At 47.1% G+C, this 14365-nt stretch overlaps 1 protein-coding gene across 1 annotated transcript in view; it reads right to left on the reverse strand.

The window, feature by feature from the left end:
* LOC125625260 (complement receptor type 1) overlaps positions 1–14365 on the reverse strand; it is a 58605-nt gene that overhangs the window by 37271 nt on the left and 6969 nt on the right. Inside the window, exons 6-15 of the mRNA XM_075122122.1 lie at positions 14123–14314; positions 13780–13876; positions 12385–12470; positions 11382–11576; positions 9653–9835; positions 4439–4615; positions 3687–3869; positions 2809–2991; positions 2046–2228; positions 197–388 (exon numbers count right to left, since the gene is read on the reverse strand). Coding sequence (XP_074978223.1) covers positions 197–388; positions 2046–2228; positions 2809–2991; positions 3687–3869; positions 4439–4615; positions 9653–9835; positions 11382–11576; positions 12385–12470; positions 13780–13876; positions 14123–14314 — 1671 coding nt within the window. The remainder of the gene's footprint in view (positions 1–196; positions 389–2045; positions 2229–2808; positions 2992–3686; positions 3870–4438; positions 4616–9652; positions 9836–11381; positions 11577–12384; positions 12471–13779; positions 13877–14122; positions 14315–14365) is intronic.

Raw genomic sequence — 14365 nt, forward strand, 5'->3', positions numbered from 1 at the left:
TATCCCCAGGAACTGTCCATATTTAACACTCCCCATAAAGATGGCATTTAAAAGGGCCCAGAACAGGCACAGCGAGAGAGCTTTACTAGTCACTATTAACTATTTAAAGATACGTAACACTTTGCAGCGTGGACACAACTTAGTGCCTCAAAGACCTTTATTGAACAATAGAAACAAAATTCATTATGATATTCACTTTTACAGAACTCGAATGCTTCTGACCACGTTCGATTTTCAAGGCATGTAATAGTGGATTGCATATGCGGGTGTCTACTGTATCCAGGCCGGCAAGTATAGTTTATAGTCTTCCCAACAGGAAAGGAAGACTGATTTTTATACTCGCTCTTCAGCTCAGCAAAGCTTAACCTCGTTGGGACTCCACAGCCCTCTAGGAAGAAAGGAAATACATATGAGAAAAAAAGAACCATATCTACTCTGCTGGCATGTACCACGTCAGGTGCAGGTAGATACAACAACAGTTACAAAGAAACAACTGCAGATCTGCTTTATAAATATTCTTCCAGGCGTTACACTAGGACTAAAGCCGAGGGAAAAAGAACGATGAGACAAAGGTGCTAATGCAATAAAATTCATAGCTGGACACTGAACCTAAAACAACACACACTGGGCCAAACTCACCGCTGGCACAAGAACCTCTATTTCCCAATCAACTAAAACAACATGTACACCTGCCCTGTTTACCTCAGGTCCTAATATCCATCCTTGGGCTGCCCTACTCCCAGGACGCTAAAATGTGCCATTTTTCAGAAGTACTGTCAGCGAAAGACGAAAGGGTCCCAATCGTGGCTTCTGGCCTGAAAGCATAGGACTCTATAGGTTCAGCAATGCCCAACGGAATTAATATCCACATAGAGCATCATCTGTTAAAGGGCCCAAGCCCTTCACAAACTGATACGACATCCCATTGACGCAAGACACTTCAGTTCTCTCTTACTCTCATCTAGCGGCTGAGGCGATAAGACGAGCACACCTCACCGACGGCAGACGTGGGAACATAAATAACCGCTCCTCGCGCTGCCTCAACCGTGAGCGCTGACCTCTCATTGTATCTAGCAGCGTGTACACACCCAGATTCGCACCTTGGGAGATTTCAGACTGTTCTGGTGAACGCACTCTCTGCCACTTCCTTCGTTTACATTTTCAAATTCAATTGTCTCAAAAGAATATATTTGCATTTGTAATAACAGCAAGTGTCTGGGTTCACACCATTAGTGAAACCACTGCAACATCGATGGGTGGACATGCCCTAAGAGTCTGCGTGGGAGTTTGTCTACAGAGTCATTTCTTTTGCAGAGCCTTTAACTTCATTTTCGTGAGTATTTCTACACTATTCCATCTTCCTTCTGACACTTTTATAAATCCTCTCAACTGTAATCTTGTCCGGCAGCACTCAGAGAGCCACGCTTCCACCGGCATCAGTGTGCAAGTTCCACCAAAGTCAACTGAGCTTCTTGTGCCGGCAGTGATTATAGCCCTGTGTCTCTCCCTGGGGAATCTATTAACTTAGGCTTGAATAAAGACTGGGAGTGGACGGGTCATTCCACAAAGCAAAACTATTTCCCCATGTTTATTCCCCTCCCTCTCCCATGACTGTTCCTCAGTCAGCTGCTGGAAATGGCCCACCTTGATTATCACTGCAATATGTTTCCCTCCCCGCACCGCAGCTCTCCTGCTGGCAATAGCTCACCTTACCTGATCACTCTCGTTACAGTGTGTATGGTAACACCCATTGTTTCATGTTCTCTATGTATATAGATCTCCCCACTCTATTTTCCACTGAATGCATCCGATGAAGTGAGCTGTAGCTCACAAAAGCTTATGCTCAAATAAATTTTTTAGTCTCTAAGGTGCCACAAGTCCTCCTGTTCTTTTTGCGGATACAGACTAACACAGCTGCTGCTCTGAAACCTATTCCCAGCTGTGAATTTTGTTGCATTAGATGGTGTGTCTGAACATTCTTTCTCTCGCTATCCATCCTGCTGGGTTACTGACAAAAGGAAGAAGCCAACCGAAAATCCATTCACCTTCACATAGAGGAGAAGGGTGGCTCCAAGTTCCAGATGTGGTACAATAGATCGAAGCCTCTCCACGGAGGGTGTAGCCAGGTTCACAGCTGTAGTTCGCATATGTTCCACTGGGGAAAGCTGCCAAAGGCTTGGCATTGTGCTTCCCTTTGACGATGACCGGAGGTGGGGGACACAGCAACACTAAAGGGGGGAGAGGGGATGAAGAATATTTCAGGGAAAAAAATCTGAACCCTGTTCAAGAAGAGCATAAAATAGGCTGGTCTCCAGGAGGGGGAAAAGCCCAGGATGCCTGTGTTGTGTCAAACCCTGCATCGCACCGGTGATGCGACACATCCAAAAAAGTTTAAATATCACCGACCTCGATTCCCCTTCACCCCGAACTCAGATTTTCCCAATCTGCTACTTTTCGGTCCCTAGAACTCGCCCTTCACTCCCTTAAGAATCCAAAATATAATTTGTGGAGAGCGGGACGAGTTCTGCTGATTTGTGTTTCCATTCACAGCTTTAGGATGCTCAGTGAGACAGACCATTGCCAGATCTCTGCCTGACAGGAGGGCAGGGCAGGATGCAGGGGATCAGCTATCACAGAGACGAGCACAGTCGAAAGATTAGAGGGTGGGCGGATATTTGTATGTTCCCCATTCACAGCTGAACAGTGACCCCAGGATTCAAAAGACGTTTATTTTTTTGCATCCAGGCACATCCCGACCAGATGTTGATCATCTCAGTTACCCTGCAGTCAACCTTGATTCACACTCACCCTGTGTGCAGACTGGAACAGGAGGATCCCAGGTTCCTTCATCTCGGCACTGAATCTGACGGCTGCCGCTCAGGGTGTAGCCAGGATCACATTCAAACCTAACCGTGTCCCTGGGTCTGTAGACAGGTCCACGTCCAGCTACTTTTCTTCCATTCTGGATTGCTGGGGCGATGCAGAGAACCTCTGAAATTGAAAAGGTGCAGAAGGCGTCAGCCTGCCCGGCAAGCAGTGCTGTTCAGTGGGCCCTTGGTGCCTGTGCTCTGCACTGACTCCCTACCAGTTTCTGGGAAGAGAGTTTATGGTGTTGCTTTTAACCTCTAAAATGCAAAAAGAGTATAGCGCAACCCTGTCTAAAACCACATCCCATGAGGAACCGTACTGCTCCTCTCATGGTGAATAGAGTCCCCAGAGTGATCCCTCTCAGTGACAGAGAGAGCAGGGCTGGTGGGAGAGCTCCCCGTGAGGGACCCTCATTTTGGCACCATGGTCTTTAACAATACTGGCCTGTTCGCCTTTGGGGGACACACTTTCCTCTTTACTCGCGTGTAACAAGGCAAGATGGGGATAGCGTGCCTGTGAGTGTGAGGGGAGTGTGGAAATTAGTTACTAGTGTTTCTAATTTATGTCAAGGGTGCCTCGGGTTTCACACAGCTGCAGCTTTTTAATGTTTCACTAATGTGGTGTGTATGTGTGCACAGGAGTGCAGAGTTTGCATTCAGCACATTTATTTTCAAAAGCATTTGTTTCACCCTGTGTCTAATTATACAGTTTTAATTCCTTGCTCTTAAATTTGTTGCACTTGTGACTTTGTCTTTTGAGTTAAATCCTGTGGTAGGAGCTTCTTCCTCTTAGTTCTAGGTAACAGAACATAAACGCACCTTCACACCGAGGAGGGGGAGAGCTCCAGGTTCCGGATGCCGTACAATAAATAGATGCCTGCCCAGTTACGGAGTAGCCGGGCTCACAGCTGTAATTTACAGACATTCCACTGGTGAACACTGCCAAGGCCTGGCCACTGGGCTTCCCGTTGGCGATGGCTGGAGGAGAGACACACTGCACCGCTACAGGGAGGGAAGAGAGCTTTAACTGAAGCAGAGCTCATGCAGGCTGATCTCCAGAAGGGAAAATATCTGCATACTTCTGTTGAGTCATGTCCAACACAACAGCAGTGAGACAAATGCAGATCACATACCTCCATCCATTCACATCCCCCCAAATGCCTATAAAGAATGATGACTCCGTTATGCTTCTTGTAACCCCCAAACATTTTCCCAGATGCCTAAGTAAGGCTCCAAGCGCCATTTCCACTCTATATTTTGTGTTTATATGGGAAATGCTGCCACTTTGGGACTATTTATTCATTGGTAGGGGCCACCCACAAGTTCCCTTAACTTGGGAGGGAGGTTAAGTGGGCAAAACTGACCAGGACTCAGTTCTTCAGGGATCTTTTTGGAGAATGGAAGAGCCCAGATACGATGGAGAGGAACACAGGGAACACTGGGATAACTACACAGATATTTGCATTTCCCTTGTCAGGTCTCAAACTAATCCCACAGTCCTTTTGGCCTCCCGGCTCAGCCCTGCCAGGTCTGACTCATCACAATGGGATCAAAGCCTTAGTCATACTTACTTCTTTCACAGGTGGGGACAGGAGGATCCCATCTACCATCATCTTGGCACTGCGTCTCAGCGCTGCCACTCAAGGTGTAACCAGCGTCGCATTCAAACACAACCATGTCTCTGGGTCTGTAGGCACGCTGTACCCCATTTGTTCTTCCATGCTCCACTTCTGGGCTTACGCATGTTGCTGAAAGGGAAAGCATAACACACCCTTTAGACTCTAACGCAGGCGTGGGATGGAATGGACTGAACCATTTTTTCCTCTGGCAAGTCTTTTACTGTAGTTCAATTTCATAACTATTTCTATACTATCACATCCTGTTGTCGCTTTTATCAATTCTTTCAGCATGAACATTACTGAGCTGCACTCGCAGAATCCATCAGCACCGTTCCAAGTGGATGCAATGCCACTGAACTTAAAGGAGCTCCTCTTGCCAGCAGTGACATTGGCCCGTGTGTTTCACTGTGTTTAGTTGTGAAATTTGCTGCATTGGTGGCTTGTCTCAAAGTTCTCATGGTCTCAATTTAAACCCTCGTGTGTGTCTGACACACCGAGCGAGGCAAAGGGAAGCAGCTAACAAAACAGAAACGCGCCTTCACATTGAGGGAGGAGGCAGTTCCAAGCTGCAGACACTGTGCAATGAAGTTATGTCTCCCCAAAAAGGGAGGAGCCAGGATCACAATGGTAATTTACAGACACATCACACACACACAGACACACACAAAAATCAGGCTACTTTAAGCATCTTATTTTGGTCAACCAAAAATCACTGGACAATATAGGCTCACTATCCAGTGCGTTACATTGCAAGTACTTAATGCCTGTTGTTTTTTATGAATCTTTAACTCATTTGTAACAATCTTGTCCCCACCCCATTATAGAAAAGAGCTTGACTGAAATACCAGTGTGAGGGGGAAAAACAAAAAATGGTTCCATGATTATTCAGCGTACAGGAACTAGAGGGTCGTATTCCACCTTCATAAGAACGGCCATACTGGGTCAGACCAAAGGTCCATCCAGACCAGTATCCTGTCTACCGACAGTGGCCAATGCCAAGGTCACTCACTCCGGGGCACCTAACAGGTAATGATCAAGTGATCTCTCTCCTGCCATCCATCACCCGCCTCTGACAAACAGAGGCTAGGGACACCGTTCCTTACCAATCCTGGCTAATAGCCATTAATTGACTTTACCTCCATGAATTTATCCAGTTCTCTTTTAAACCCCGTTATAGTCCTAGCCTTCACAACCTCCTCAGGCAAGGAGTTCCACAGGTTGACTGTGCGCTGTGTGAAGAAGAACTTCCTTTTATTTGTTTTAAACCTGCTGTACATTAATTTCATTTGGTGGCCCCTACTTCTTATATTATGGGAACAAGTAAATAACTTTTCCTTATTCACTTTCTCCACACCACTCATAATTTTATAGACCTCTATCATATCCCCCCTTAGTCTCCTCTTTTCCAAGCTGAAAAGTCCTAGCCTCTTTAATCTCTCCTCATATGGGACCCATTCCAAACCCCTAATCATTTTAGTTGCCCTTCGCTGTCTTATTCTGTTCCTTTTTTAATGATTCCTAACATCCCGTTTGCTTTTTTGACTGCCGCTGCACACTGCGTGGCTGTCTTCAGAGAACTATCCAGGATGACTCCAAGATCTTTTTCCTGATTAGCTGTAGCTAAATTAGCCCCCATCATTTTGTATGTCTACTTGGGGTTATTTTTTCCAGTGTGCATTACTTTACATTTATCCACATGAAATTTCATTTGCCATTTTGTTGCCCAATCACTTAGCTTTGTGAGATCTTTTTGAAGTTCTTCACAGTCTGCTTTGGTCTTAACTATCTTGAGCAGTTTTGTATCATCTGCAAACTTTGCCACCCCCCTGTTTACCCCTTCCTCCAGACCATTTATGAATAAGTTGAATAGGATTGGTCCTAGGACTGACCCTTGGGGAACACCACTAGTTACCCCTCTCCATTCTGAAAATTTACCATTTATTACTACCCTTTGTTCCCTGTCTTTTAACAAGTTCTCAATCCATGAAAGGATCTTCCGTCTTCTCCCATGGCAACTTAATTTACGTAAGAGCCTTTGGTGAGGGACCTTGTCAAAAGCTTTCTGGAAATCTAAGGACAATCTAAGTACATTCAAAGGAAGAGTATAAAGCATCTGTCGTTACTGGAAGGACCGCTCATAATTGATAAAAATAGTGAAATTCAGCAAAGGAAGCGGAAGTACCCGCAAAAGCTGCGGTGGACCAAGAAGTTATTGAGTATCATCTTCTAAATCACTTCCAGTTCCCATTTCAAGATGGGACAGACGTGAGGATCCTGAGCAGAGGAAGATAAAAATGCTCTGCTTTCAACTTTAAGCTACAGAAATTCCCCTCACCAGGTCCCCTCTTGCCAAACTTGGTCACTTTTCGCAGTTGCTGCAGTGTGAGGAATCCTGACCCCCAAATGCATTGTGGGAAAGCAAATCCAAATATAATTTGTGGAGAGCGGGATGAGTTCTGCTGATTTGTGTTTCCATTCACAGCTTTAGGATGCTCAGTGAGACAGACCATTGCCAGATCTCTCCCTGTCAGGAGGGCAGGGCAGGACGCAAGGGATCAGCTATCACAGGGACGAGCACACTCAAGAGATTAGGGGGTGGGCGGATATTTGTATGTTCCCCATTCACAGCTGAAAAGTGACTCCTGGATTCAAAGGACGTTGGTTTTTTTTTGCGTCCAGGCACATCCCTACCAGATGTTGATCGTCTCAGTTACCCTGCAGTCAACCTTGATTCACACTCACTCTGTGTGCAGGCTGGAACAGGAGGATCCCAGATTCCTTCATCTCGGCACTGAATCTGACGGCTGCCGCTCAGGGTGTAGCCAGGATCACATTCAAACCTAACCGTGTCCCTGGGTCTGTAGACAGGTCCACGTCCAGCTACTTTTCTTCCATTCTGGATTGCTGGGGCGATGCAGAGAACCTCTGAAATTGAAAAGGTGCAGAAGGCGTCAGCCTGCCCGGCAAGCAGTGCTGTTCAGTGGGCCCTTGGTGCCTGTGCTCTGCACTGACTCCCTACCAGTTTCTGGGAAGAGTTTATGGTGTTGCTTTTAACCTCTCCACTGCAAACGCTATCATGCAAGCCCGCCTAAAACCACATCCCACGGGGTTCCATACTGCTCCTCTTGTGGGGAGAAGAGGCCCCAGATGGCTCCCTCTCAGTGACAGAGAGAGCAGGGCTGGCAGGAGAGCTCCTGTGAGGGGCCCACAGTTTGGCATCTACTCCTTGCACAGGGTCTGAAACAGTTCACGCTTGTTGGCCTTTCCAGTACCCACTGCAAATCTTTTCTGTTGACTGAGTGTGTAGCAAGGGGTAGGGATTGGCGGCAGAGGTTTACGTGTTTCTCTCTGTGTGTGTGAGGGGAGCGTAGATACTAGTTTCCAGTTTTTGTGATTCATGTCAAGTGTGCCTCGGGATTCAGACAGATGCTTTTTCCCCTCCCGCCCCCTCAATATTTTCCTAGTGGGGGGTATATCTGTGTGCACAAGCGCAGAGTGCACATACAATGCCTTTATTTTCAAAAGCATTTATTTCACCATGTGTCTAATTAAATGGAGCTTTAATTCCCTGCTATTCATTCTGTTGCACTGGTGAGCTCGTCTTTCATCTTAAATCCTGTGATAGGAGCTTGTGCAAGGAGTAGACGCCAAACTGTGGGCCCCTCACAGGAGCTGGGTCTGTAGGCACGCTGTACCCCATTTGTTCTTCCATTCTCCACTTCTGGGCTTACGCACGTGGCTGAAAAGGAAAGCATAACAAACCCTTTAGACTCCAACGCACGTGTGGGATGAAATGGGCTGTTTACCCACTGAGCCATTGCCTTTGACAAGTCTTTTACTTCAGTTTCATAAGTATTTCTACATTCTCACGTCCTCTTGTCACCTGTAGCAATTCTTTCAGCATGAACCTTACCCGGCTGCACTCACAGAATCATTCACCGCTGGTACAAGTGGATGCAATGCCGCTGAAGTTAAAAGGAGCTCCTCTTGCCAGCAGTGACTTTGGCCAGGTGAGTCTCACTGGAGGTTTGGTCCCCAACTGTGGAATTTGCTGAATTGGTGGCTTGTCTCAAAGTTCTTGGGGTATCTGTTTAAATCCTTTTGCGTGTCTGACGCACCGAGCGAGATAAAGGGAAGCAGCAAGCAGAACAGAAACGCACCTTCCCATTGAGCGTGGGGGTTGCTCCAAGCTTCAGACGCCGTACAATGAAGTGATGCCTCCCCAAGAAGGGAGTAGTCAGGATCACAATGGTAATTTACGGACACTCATCACCCAGAATTAAAATCAAGCCCCTTTAAGCATCTTATTTTGGGCAACCAAAAATCATTGGACAATTTAGGCTCACTATTTAGTATGTTACATTGCAAGAGCTAACGGCCGATTGCTTTTCTGAATCTTTTACTCATTTGTAACACTCTCATCCCCACCCCATTACAGAAAAGAGCTTGACTGAAAGACCAGTGTGAGAGGGAAAGTCAGAAGTGAGTTCATGATTATTCCACAGGCAGGAACTAGAGGGACATATTCCACCTCCAAAGGAAGAGTGAAAAGCGTGCGTAGTTACTGGAAGGACTGCTCATAATTGATAAAAATAGTGAAAGACAGCAGAAGAAGCAGAAGTACCACCTGCAAAAGCTGCGGTGGACCAAGAAGTTGTTGAATATCATCTTCTAAATCACTTCCAGTTCCCATTTCAAGATGGGACAGACATGAGGATCCTGAGCAGAAGAAGATAAAAGTGCTCTGCTTTCACCTTTGTGGTACAGTAATTCCCCCTCAGCAGACCCATGGCTCTTGCCAACTTGGGTCACTTCTTGCAGCTGCTGCAGTTGGAGGAATCCTGACCCCCAAATGCATTGTGGGAAAGCACAAGCTTTGCAATAAAACAGAAGGGACAAATTTACTCATCTGTCATCCCCACTGCTCTCGGAGCCCTGCCAGCACTGCCCCCAACCTGGTTCATTTCTTATCCTCTACGTCTGTTCCTAACAACTGGGACCGTCCACCTCTCCCCTCAAACCAGTCTGTAAAGTCTCTGGATTTGAGGTGAGCAGCAGGCAGGACAGATCCAGACGGGGTTAGCGTTGGAGGTGCTCACGGATCAGACAGAAGGGAAACCTGTTTCTAGATGCATAATACAAACAAATCAGAGTTTTGACACTTGCCTGGCTCACAGACTGGCAGAGGTGGATCCCACGTGTCATCAGTTTGGCACTGACTCAGACTGTGACCCTTCATGGTGTAGCCGGGATCGCACTCAAAGGTAACACTGTCATTATATAAATAGACACGTCTATCACCAGATACTCTTCTTCCATTCTGGATTTGTGGGGCTGGGCATCTAACCTCTGAAAAAGAAACGCTTTAGCTGAAACACAGGGCCAGAGAGGAAGAAAAACATCTCCGCAGCCTTCGCAGCTCTCAAGCCTTTTTTACACTTTCAATATTTTCCACGTAACTTGTTGCACTAGCCCATGTGTTCTCAAGCTTCATTAAACCACGACCCCCTTCTGACAACAAAAATTAGTACACGACCCGGGACGGGGGAAGAAAGACTGAGCCAGCCTATGCCCCGCCATCCCGGGCAGGGTGGCCAAAGCCAAAGCATGAGCCCCTGTGCCCCAGGCAGGGGAGCCATAGCCCAAGAGCTTCAGCCCCAGCTAGGGAACCTGTGACCTGAGCCCAGCCACCCAGGCCACCCTCGGGCTTAGGCCATGGGCGGTGGGACTCGGGCTTTGGCTTCGGCCCCAGGCAGCGGGGCTCGGGCTTCGATCTCAGGCCCCAGCAAGTAAAGCCCGATCTAGTGACCCCATTAATATGGGGCCGCAACCCATTTTGGGGTCCTGACTTACAGTTTGAGAACTGCTGCACTCCTCTATGTTATTCCTACTTGAAAATACAGATTGTTGTGGGAAATGTGGAGGGCCACCCTGAGAGGAGGAGATGGAGATACACTGGTAACAGCTTAGGTCCCCTCATAGCAACTTTGCAAGGGTAATCTTCTCAAGGAGTGTCCTGTGCACCAATCTCCAAGTCATGGGAGCACCCCCAGGGTAAAGCCAAGGAGCTCAGTCCTACAAGGAACCAACGGGCCTTCACAGCCATTGACCTCAGACATTGAGGGAGCTCAGCAATCTGCACAGTCAAGCCAGAGAGGTTTCAGGAAGCTGGTGGTCCCAGCAACGTACCCTCTCTTCATTACCGTTAGAAGTGCCAGGTCTTTCAGCTTGCCTACCAAACTCCTCCAAATACAAAATTCCACAAGTCTGGCTTATATTTATCCCAAGGGCATTAGTAATAAGAGGTCAAGTGCTTGGGACTGACACAGCTTTACTCCACCCCATTATCTACTGCACCAGCAAGCCTGTGTCCTTCACTCATGGGGGGTAGACTTTGCATCCACGCTGAAGGAATTACTACTAAACGCTTTGCATGTTCCGCATACAGAGATCTCGCAGGATTAATTCTTTTTCCTTTTAAGGAAGATTTTCCTGATGGACATTCAGTTGTCCCTTCAAATGCCAAGAATAGACATCCCCATACTAATGGGAAATGGAGCGCTACCATAACATCCCCCACTTTCATTCCCTTGTGGCTGGGATCAAAGGTCTTTAACAACCTTAATAGAAGTTATGACCCTACATGGGCTGAACACAGAGCTCCTCTTTGGGTGCATCCGGTGGCACCAGTTTCTATCTCAGATCTTTAGCCCTGCTCCAGAGCTATTCAGTCTCCAACATGAATCCTGGAAAATCTTGTGGAGATGTTGCCACAGGCAGGCACACTAAGTGCAGGGATTTAACTGGAGTCTCACATTTGTGGGTTTGTCTAGACCTGAACTTTCTATACATGAAACAGCAGAGCTGGCAGGATTTTCACCTCCACAAACCCTACCTCCACACCGAGGGGGACGTGCACTCCACACGCCGTTTAGCCCATCCTTGGTTGTGCAGTGAATAGAGGCCTCTCCAGTGAGCAAGTAACCATTTTCACATTTGTAGGTTACAGCTGATCCAAAAGAGAAGTTTTTTGTGAACTCGCCACTGTGACTTCCATTGGGGATGTCTGGAGGCGGAAGACACGGAATACCTGGAGACACACAGGAGGAGTGTATTTTAGAATCATTGCTGGTAGAGAAGCAGCTCCAGTTACTTGATCTGCTAAAGAAATTTAGGAGCCCTAACTATGAAACCACTAGAACGAGAAAGGCCGACAGGTCATGCGCAATGGGTAATTATACCCAATTCTCTTTCGCACTGATGGTCTGTAAACTGTGAAAGAGACTTACTAGGAATCTTACTAGTGTCTTAATGGTCTACACCTTCCTTCATATGGACCGTTTTAAGATCAACCTGTTGAATCCTTACCAGGTGTTGAAAAACGCATGATTTTCCTGCTGCACCATAAGCTGGTGAGCACGCCAGGGCAGGCGAACGCCTTAAAGCACAGGTAATGAGCTTCGTGTCTGGTTTTGGATGAATATAAGTGGGTATCAGGTAAACCTGTTGTGCTCTTCAGAAATCCAGAAGGGCCAATAACCACCTTGGTGGGGCATTTTTGCCATACCAAGCTGAATGCCTTTTGCTATTACTCAGTCATCAAAGAAACACCAAATTCTGATTGCCAGGAACTTAACACAGACATTTCTCTCTAAGGTGCAACCCCCCTTCAATATGGTCTGGTTCTTAAGATACCGGCATTGGACTCAGGAGACCTGGGTTCAATTTTTGACTTGGCTACTGACTGATTCCCTAAACGATATGTCACATAATCACTCTGTGCCTCAGGTGAGACTTTCCGGGGCGGGGATCAGAATTCTTCCATATCTGTTTATTCACATTTGGGGGGGGGGGGGGTGGTACCTAAGCACTTTGACAGACAATTATGACCTACTTACGCTCACAAATGGGAACATCACCAGTCCATGCAACACGCATGCCAGAAATGTCACATCGTCTGTAAGGCCGTCCAATCAACCGGTGCCTGTTGTTAGGCAGAGGGGATTATCAGTTCTTATCTATTTCTTTGGTGTTTGAGCTTTCCTGAGAAGCTCAGTTCTTCTGGGAAGCTCTTCTCCCCAGCCACAGCAGGTGGGGACCAACACCACTGACTTCTGACTGACCACCACTGGAGAAACGCTCCTTGCCAGAGCCGAACTCCCCAGCCTCTTGTAGAATTAATCTCTAGTACAGAAGCCCATGTCGGACCAATGAGCTGCTATTCTGTGAGACGGGGGATCCAAATCTCCTTCTGGTTCCCTCAAGTCCTACTCACCACATCAGATGGATCATTCCCCACCACTGAACCACAAGCCAAAGGCAAACTAGGAACACCACTACAGCATTTCCCCCGGCATTTTCAGGCAGGTTGCCAAGAGGGGTTTTGATTTTCTCATGATGGAGGAGATACATTTCTGTGGGTGCGGGCCAGGCAGACCCAGCTGGGGTCTGGCTAGCTTGAGAGTCATAAACTAAGTCAATCAAGACTGTTGTAATGCATGCAGGAGTAACACCCCACCCCAGCAGAGAGGTCCAAAACACAGACGCTATACAGCAAACCTCAGCTGAGCTGACCTCTGGAGTTCAGCAGCCAGCTGTCATTACAGGCAGTGTCTGTGAAATGGGACTTCCTGTGGTCACAGGTTCTTCCCTTTCGCCCTCACATAGGACACGCTCTACAAGGTCACAAGCCAGCACTACAGCTGCAGACCCCTGAAGCACAGTCCTCATCCTCAAATGGAGCGGGCATATGACGCCCTCTTCTGCCACCGTATCCCCAGCATTCTCACTCGGGCACCTTCCCCAGCAGGGTTTCCCTTTGGAGACACCTCATCAGTCTGGCAGGTGGGCAGTCAGTCAGTGAAAACCCTTCCACCCAACTCCGTACGGGAAAACAGCCATTTCCAATGATTCCGAAGAAGAACTATTCCCGTGTCCAAGCAGGGGTAAAATCCAAGAGATTCCAAGGTTTGCCCTGGTCACTTGGATCCTACTCTCCACAGGAGACATCTGTGCTCAGCCAGCACCTGCAGGCAGAGCATTCAGCTGGCCAAACTGCAACTAAAGTTTGTACAATCAATGGCAGAGCATGAGTGAAGAAAAGAGGGAGACTTATTCCAATCCGTCTTTCCTCGCATATAAAAATTATATTGATTGAGCCAAGAAGATGGAGGGCTGCTTTCGTACGGAAGAGTAAACTGCTTTCAGGAGTTGGGGGAATATGAGGATATCCATTTGTGTTCCACAGCTGTAAGCGAAGCACAAGTAGTCAGCTCAGGCAGTCTGAAACTTACCCTTCTTCACACGTGAAGTTGACGGTTGACCCAAAATGGATATCTGTTACAATAACTCTGCCGTTCTCCGGCTCTCCTGGATGACCACACGATTTCTCTGGTGGAGAACAAGGCTCGGATTAGGCTTCTCTCTTTCAATGCAACAATTATCCCCAGGAACTGTCCATATTTAACACTCCCCATAAAGATGGCATTTAAAAGGGCCCAGAACAGGCACAGCGAGAGAGCTTTACTAGTCACTATTAACTATTTAAAGATACGTAACACTTTGCAGCGTGGACACAACTTAGTGCCTCAAAGACCTTTATTGAACAATAGAAACAAAATTCATTATGATATTCACTTTTACAGAACTCGAATGCTTCTGACCACGTTCGATTTTCAAGGCATGTAATAGTGGATTGCATATGCGGGTGTCTACTGTATCCAGGCCGGCAAGTATAGTTTATAGTCTTCCCAACAGGAAAGGAAGACTGATTTTTATACTCGCTCTTCAGCTCAGCAAAGCTTAACCTCGTTGGGACTCCACAGCCCTCTAGGAAGAAAGGAAATACATATGAGAAAAAAAGAACCATATCTACTCTGC

This window comes from Caretta caretta, chromosome 21, assembly GCF_965140235.1.
Source record: "Caretta caretta isolate rCarCar2 chromosome 21, rCarCar1.hap1, whole genome shotgun sequence".
Lineage (NCBI taxonomy): Eukaryota > Metazoa > Chordata > Testudines > Cheloniidae > Caretta > Caretta caretta.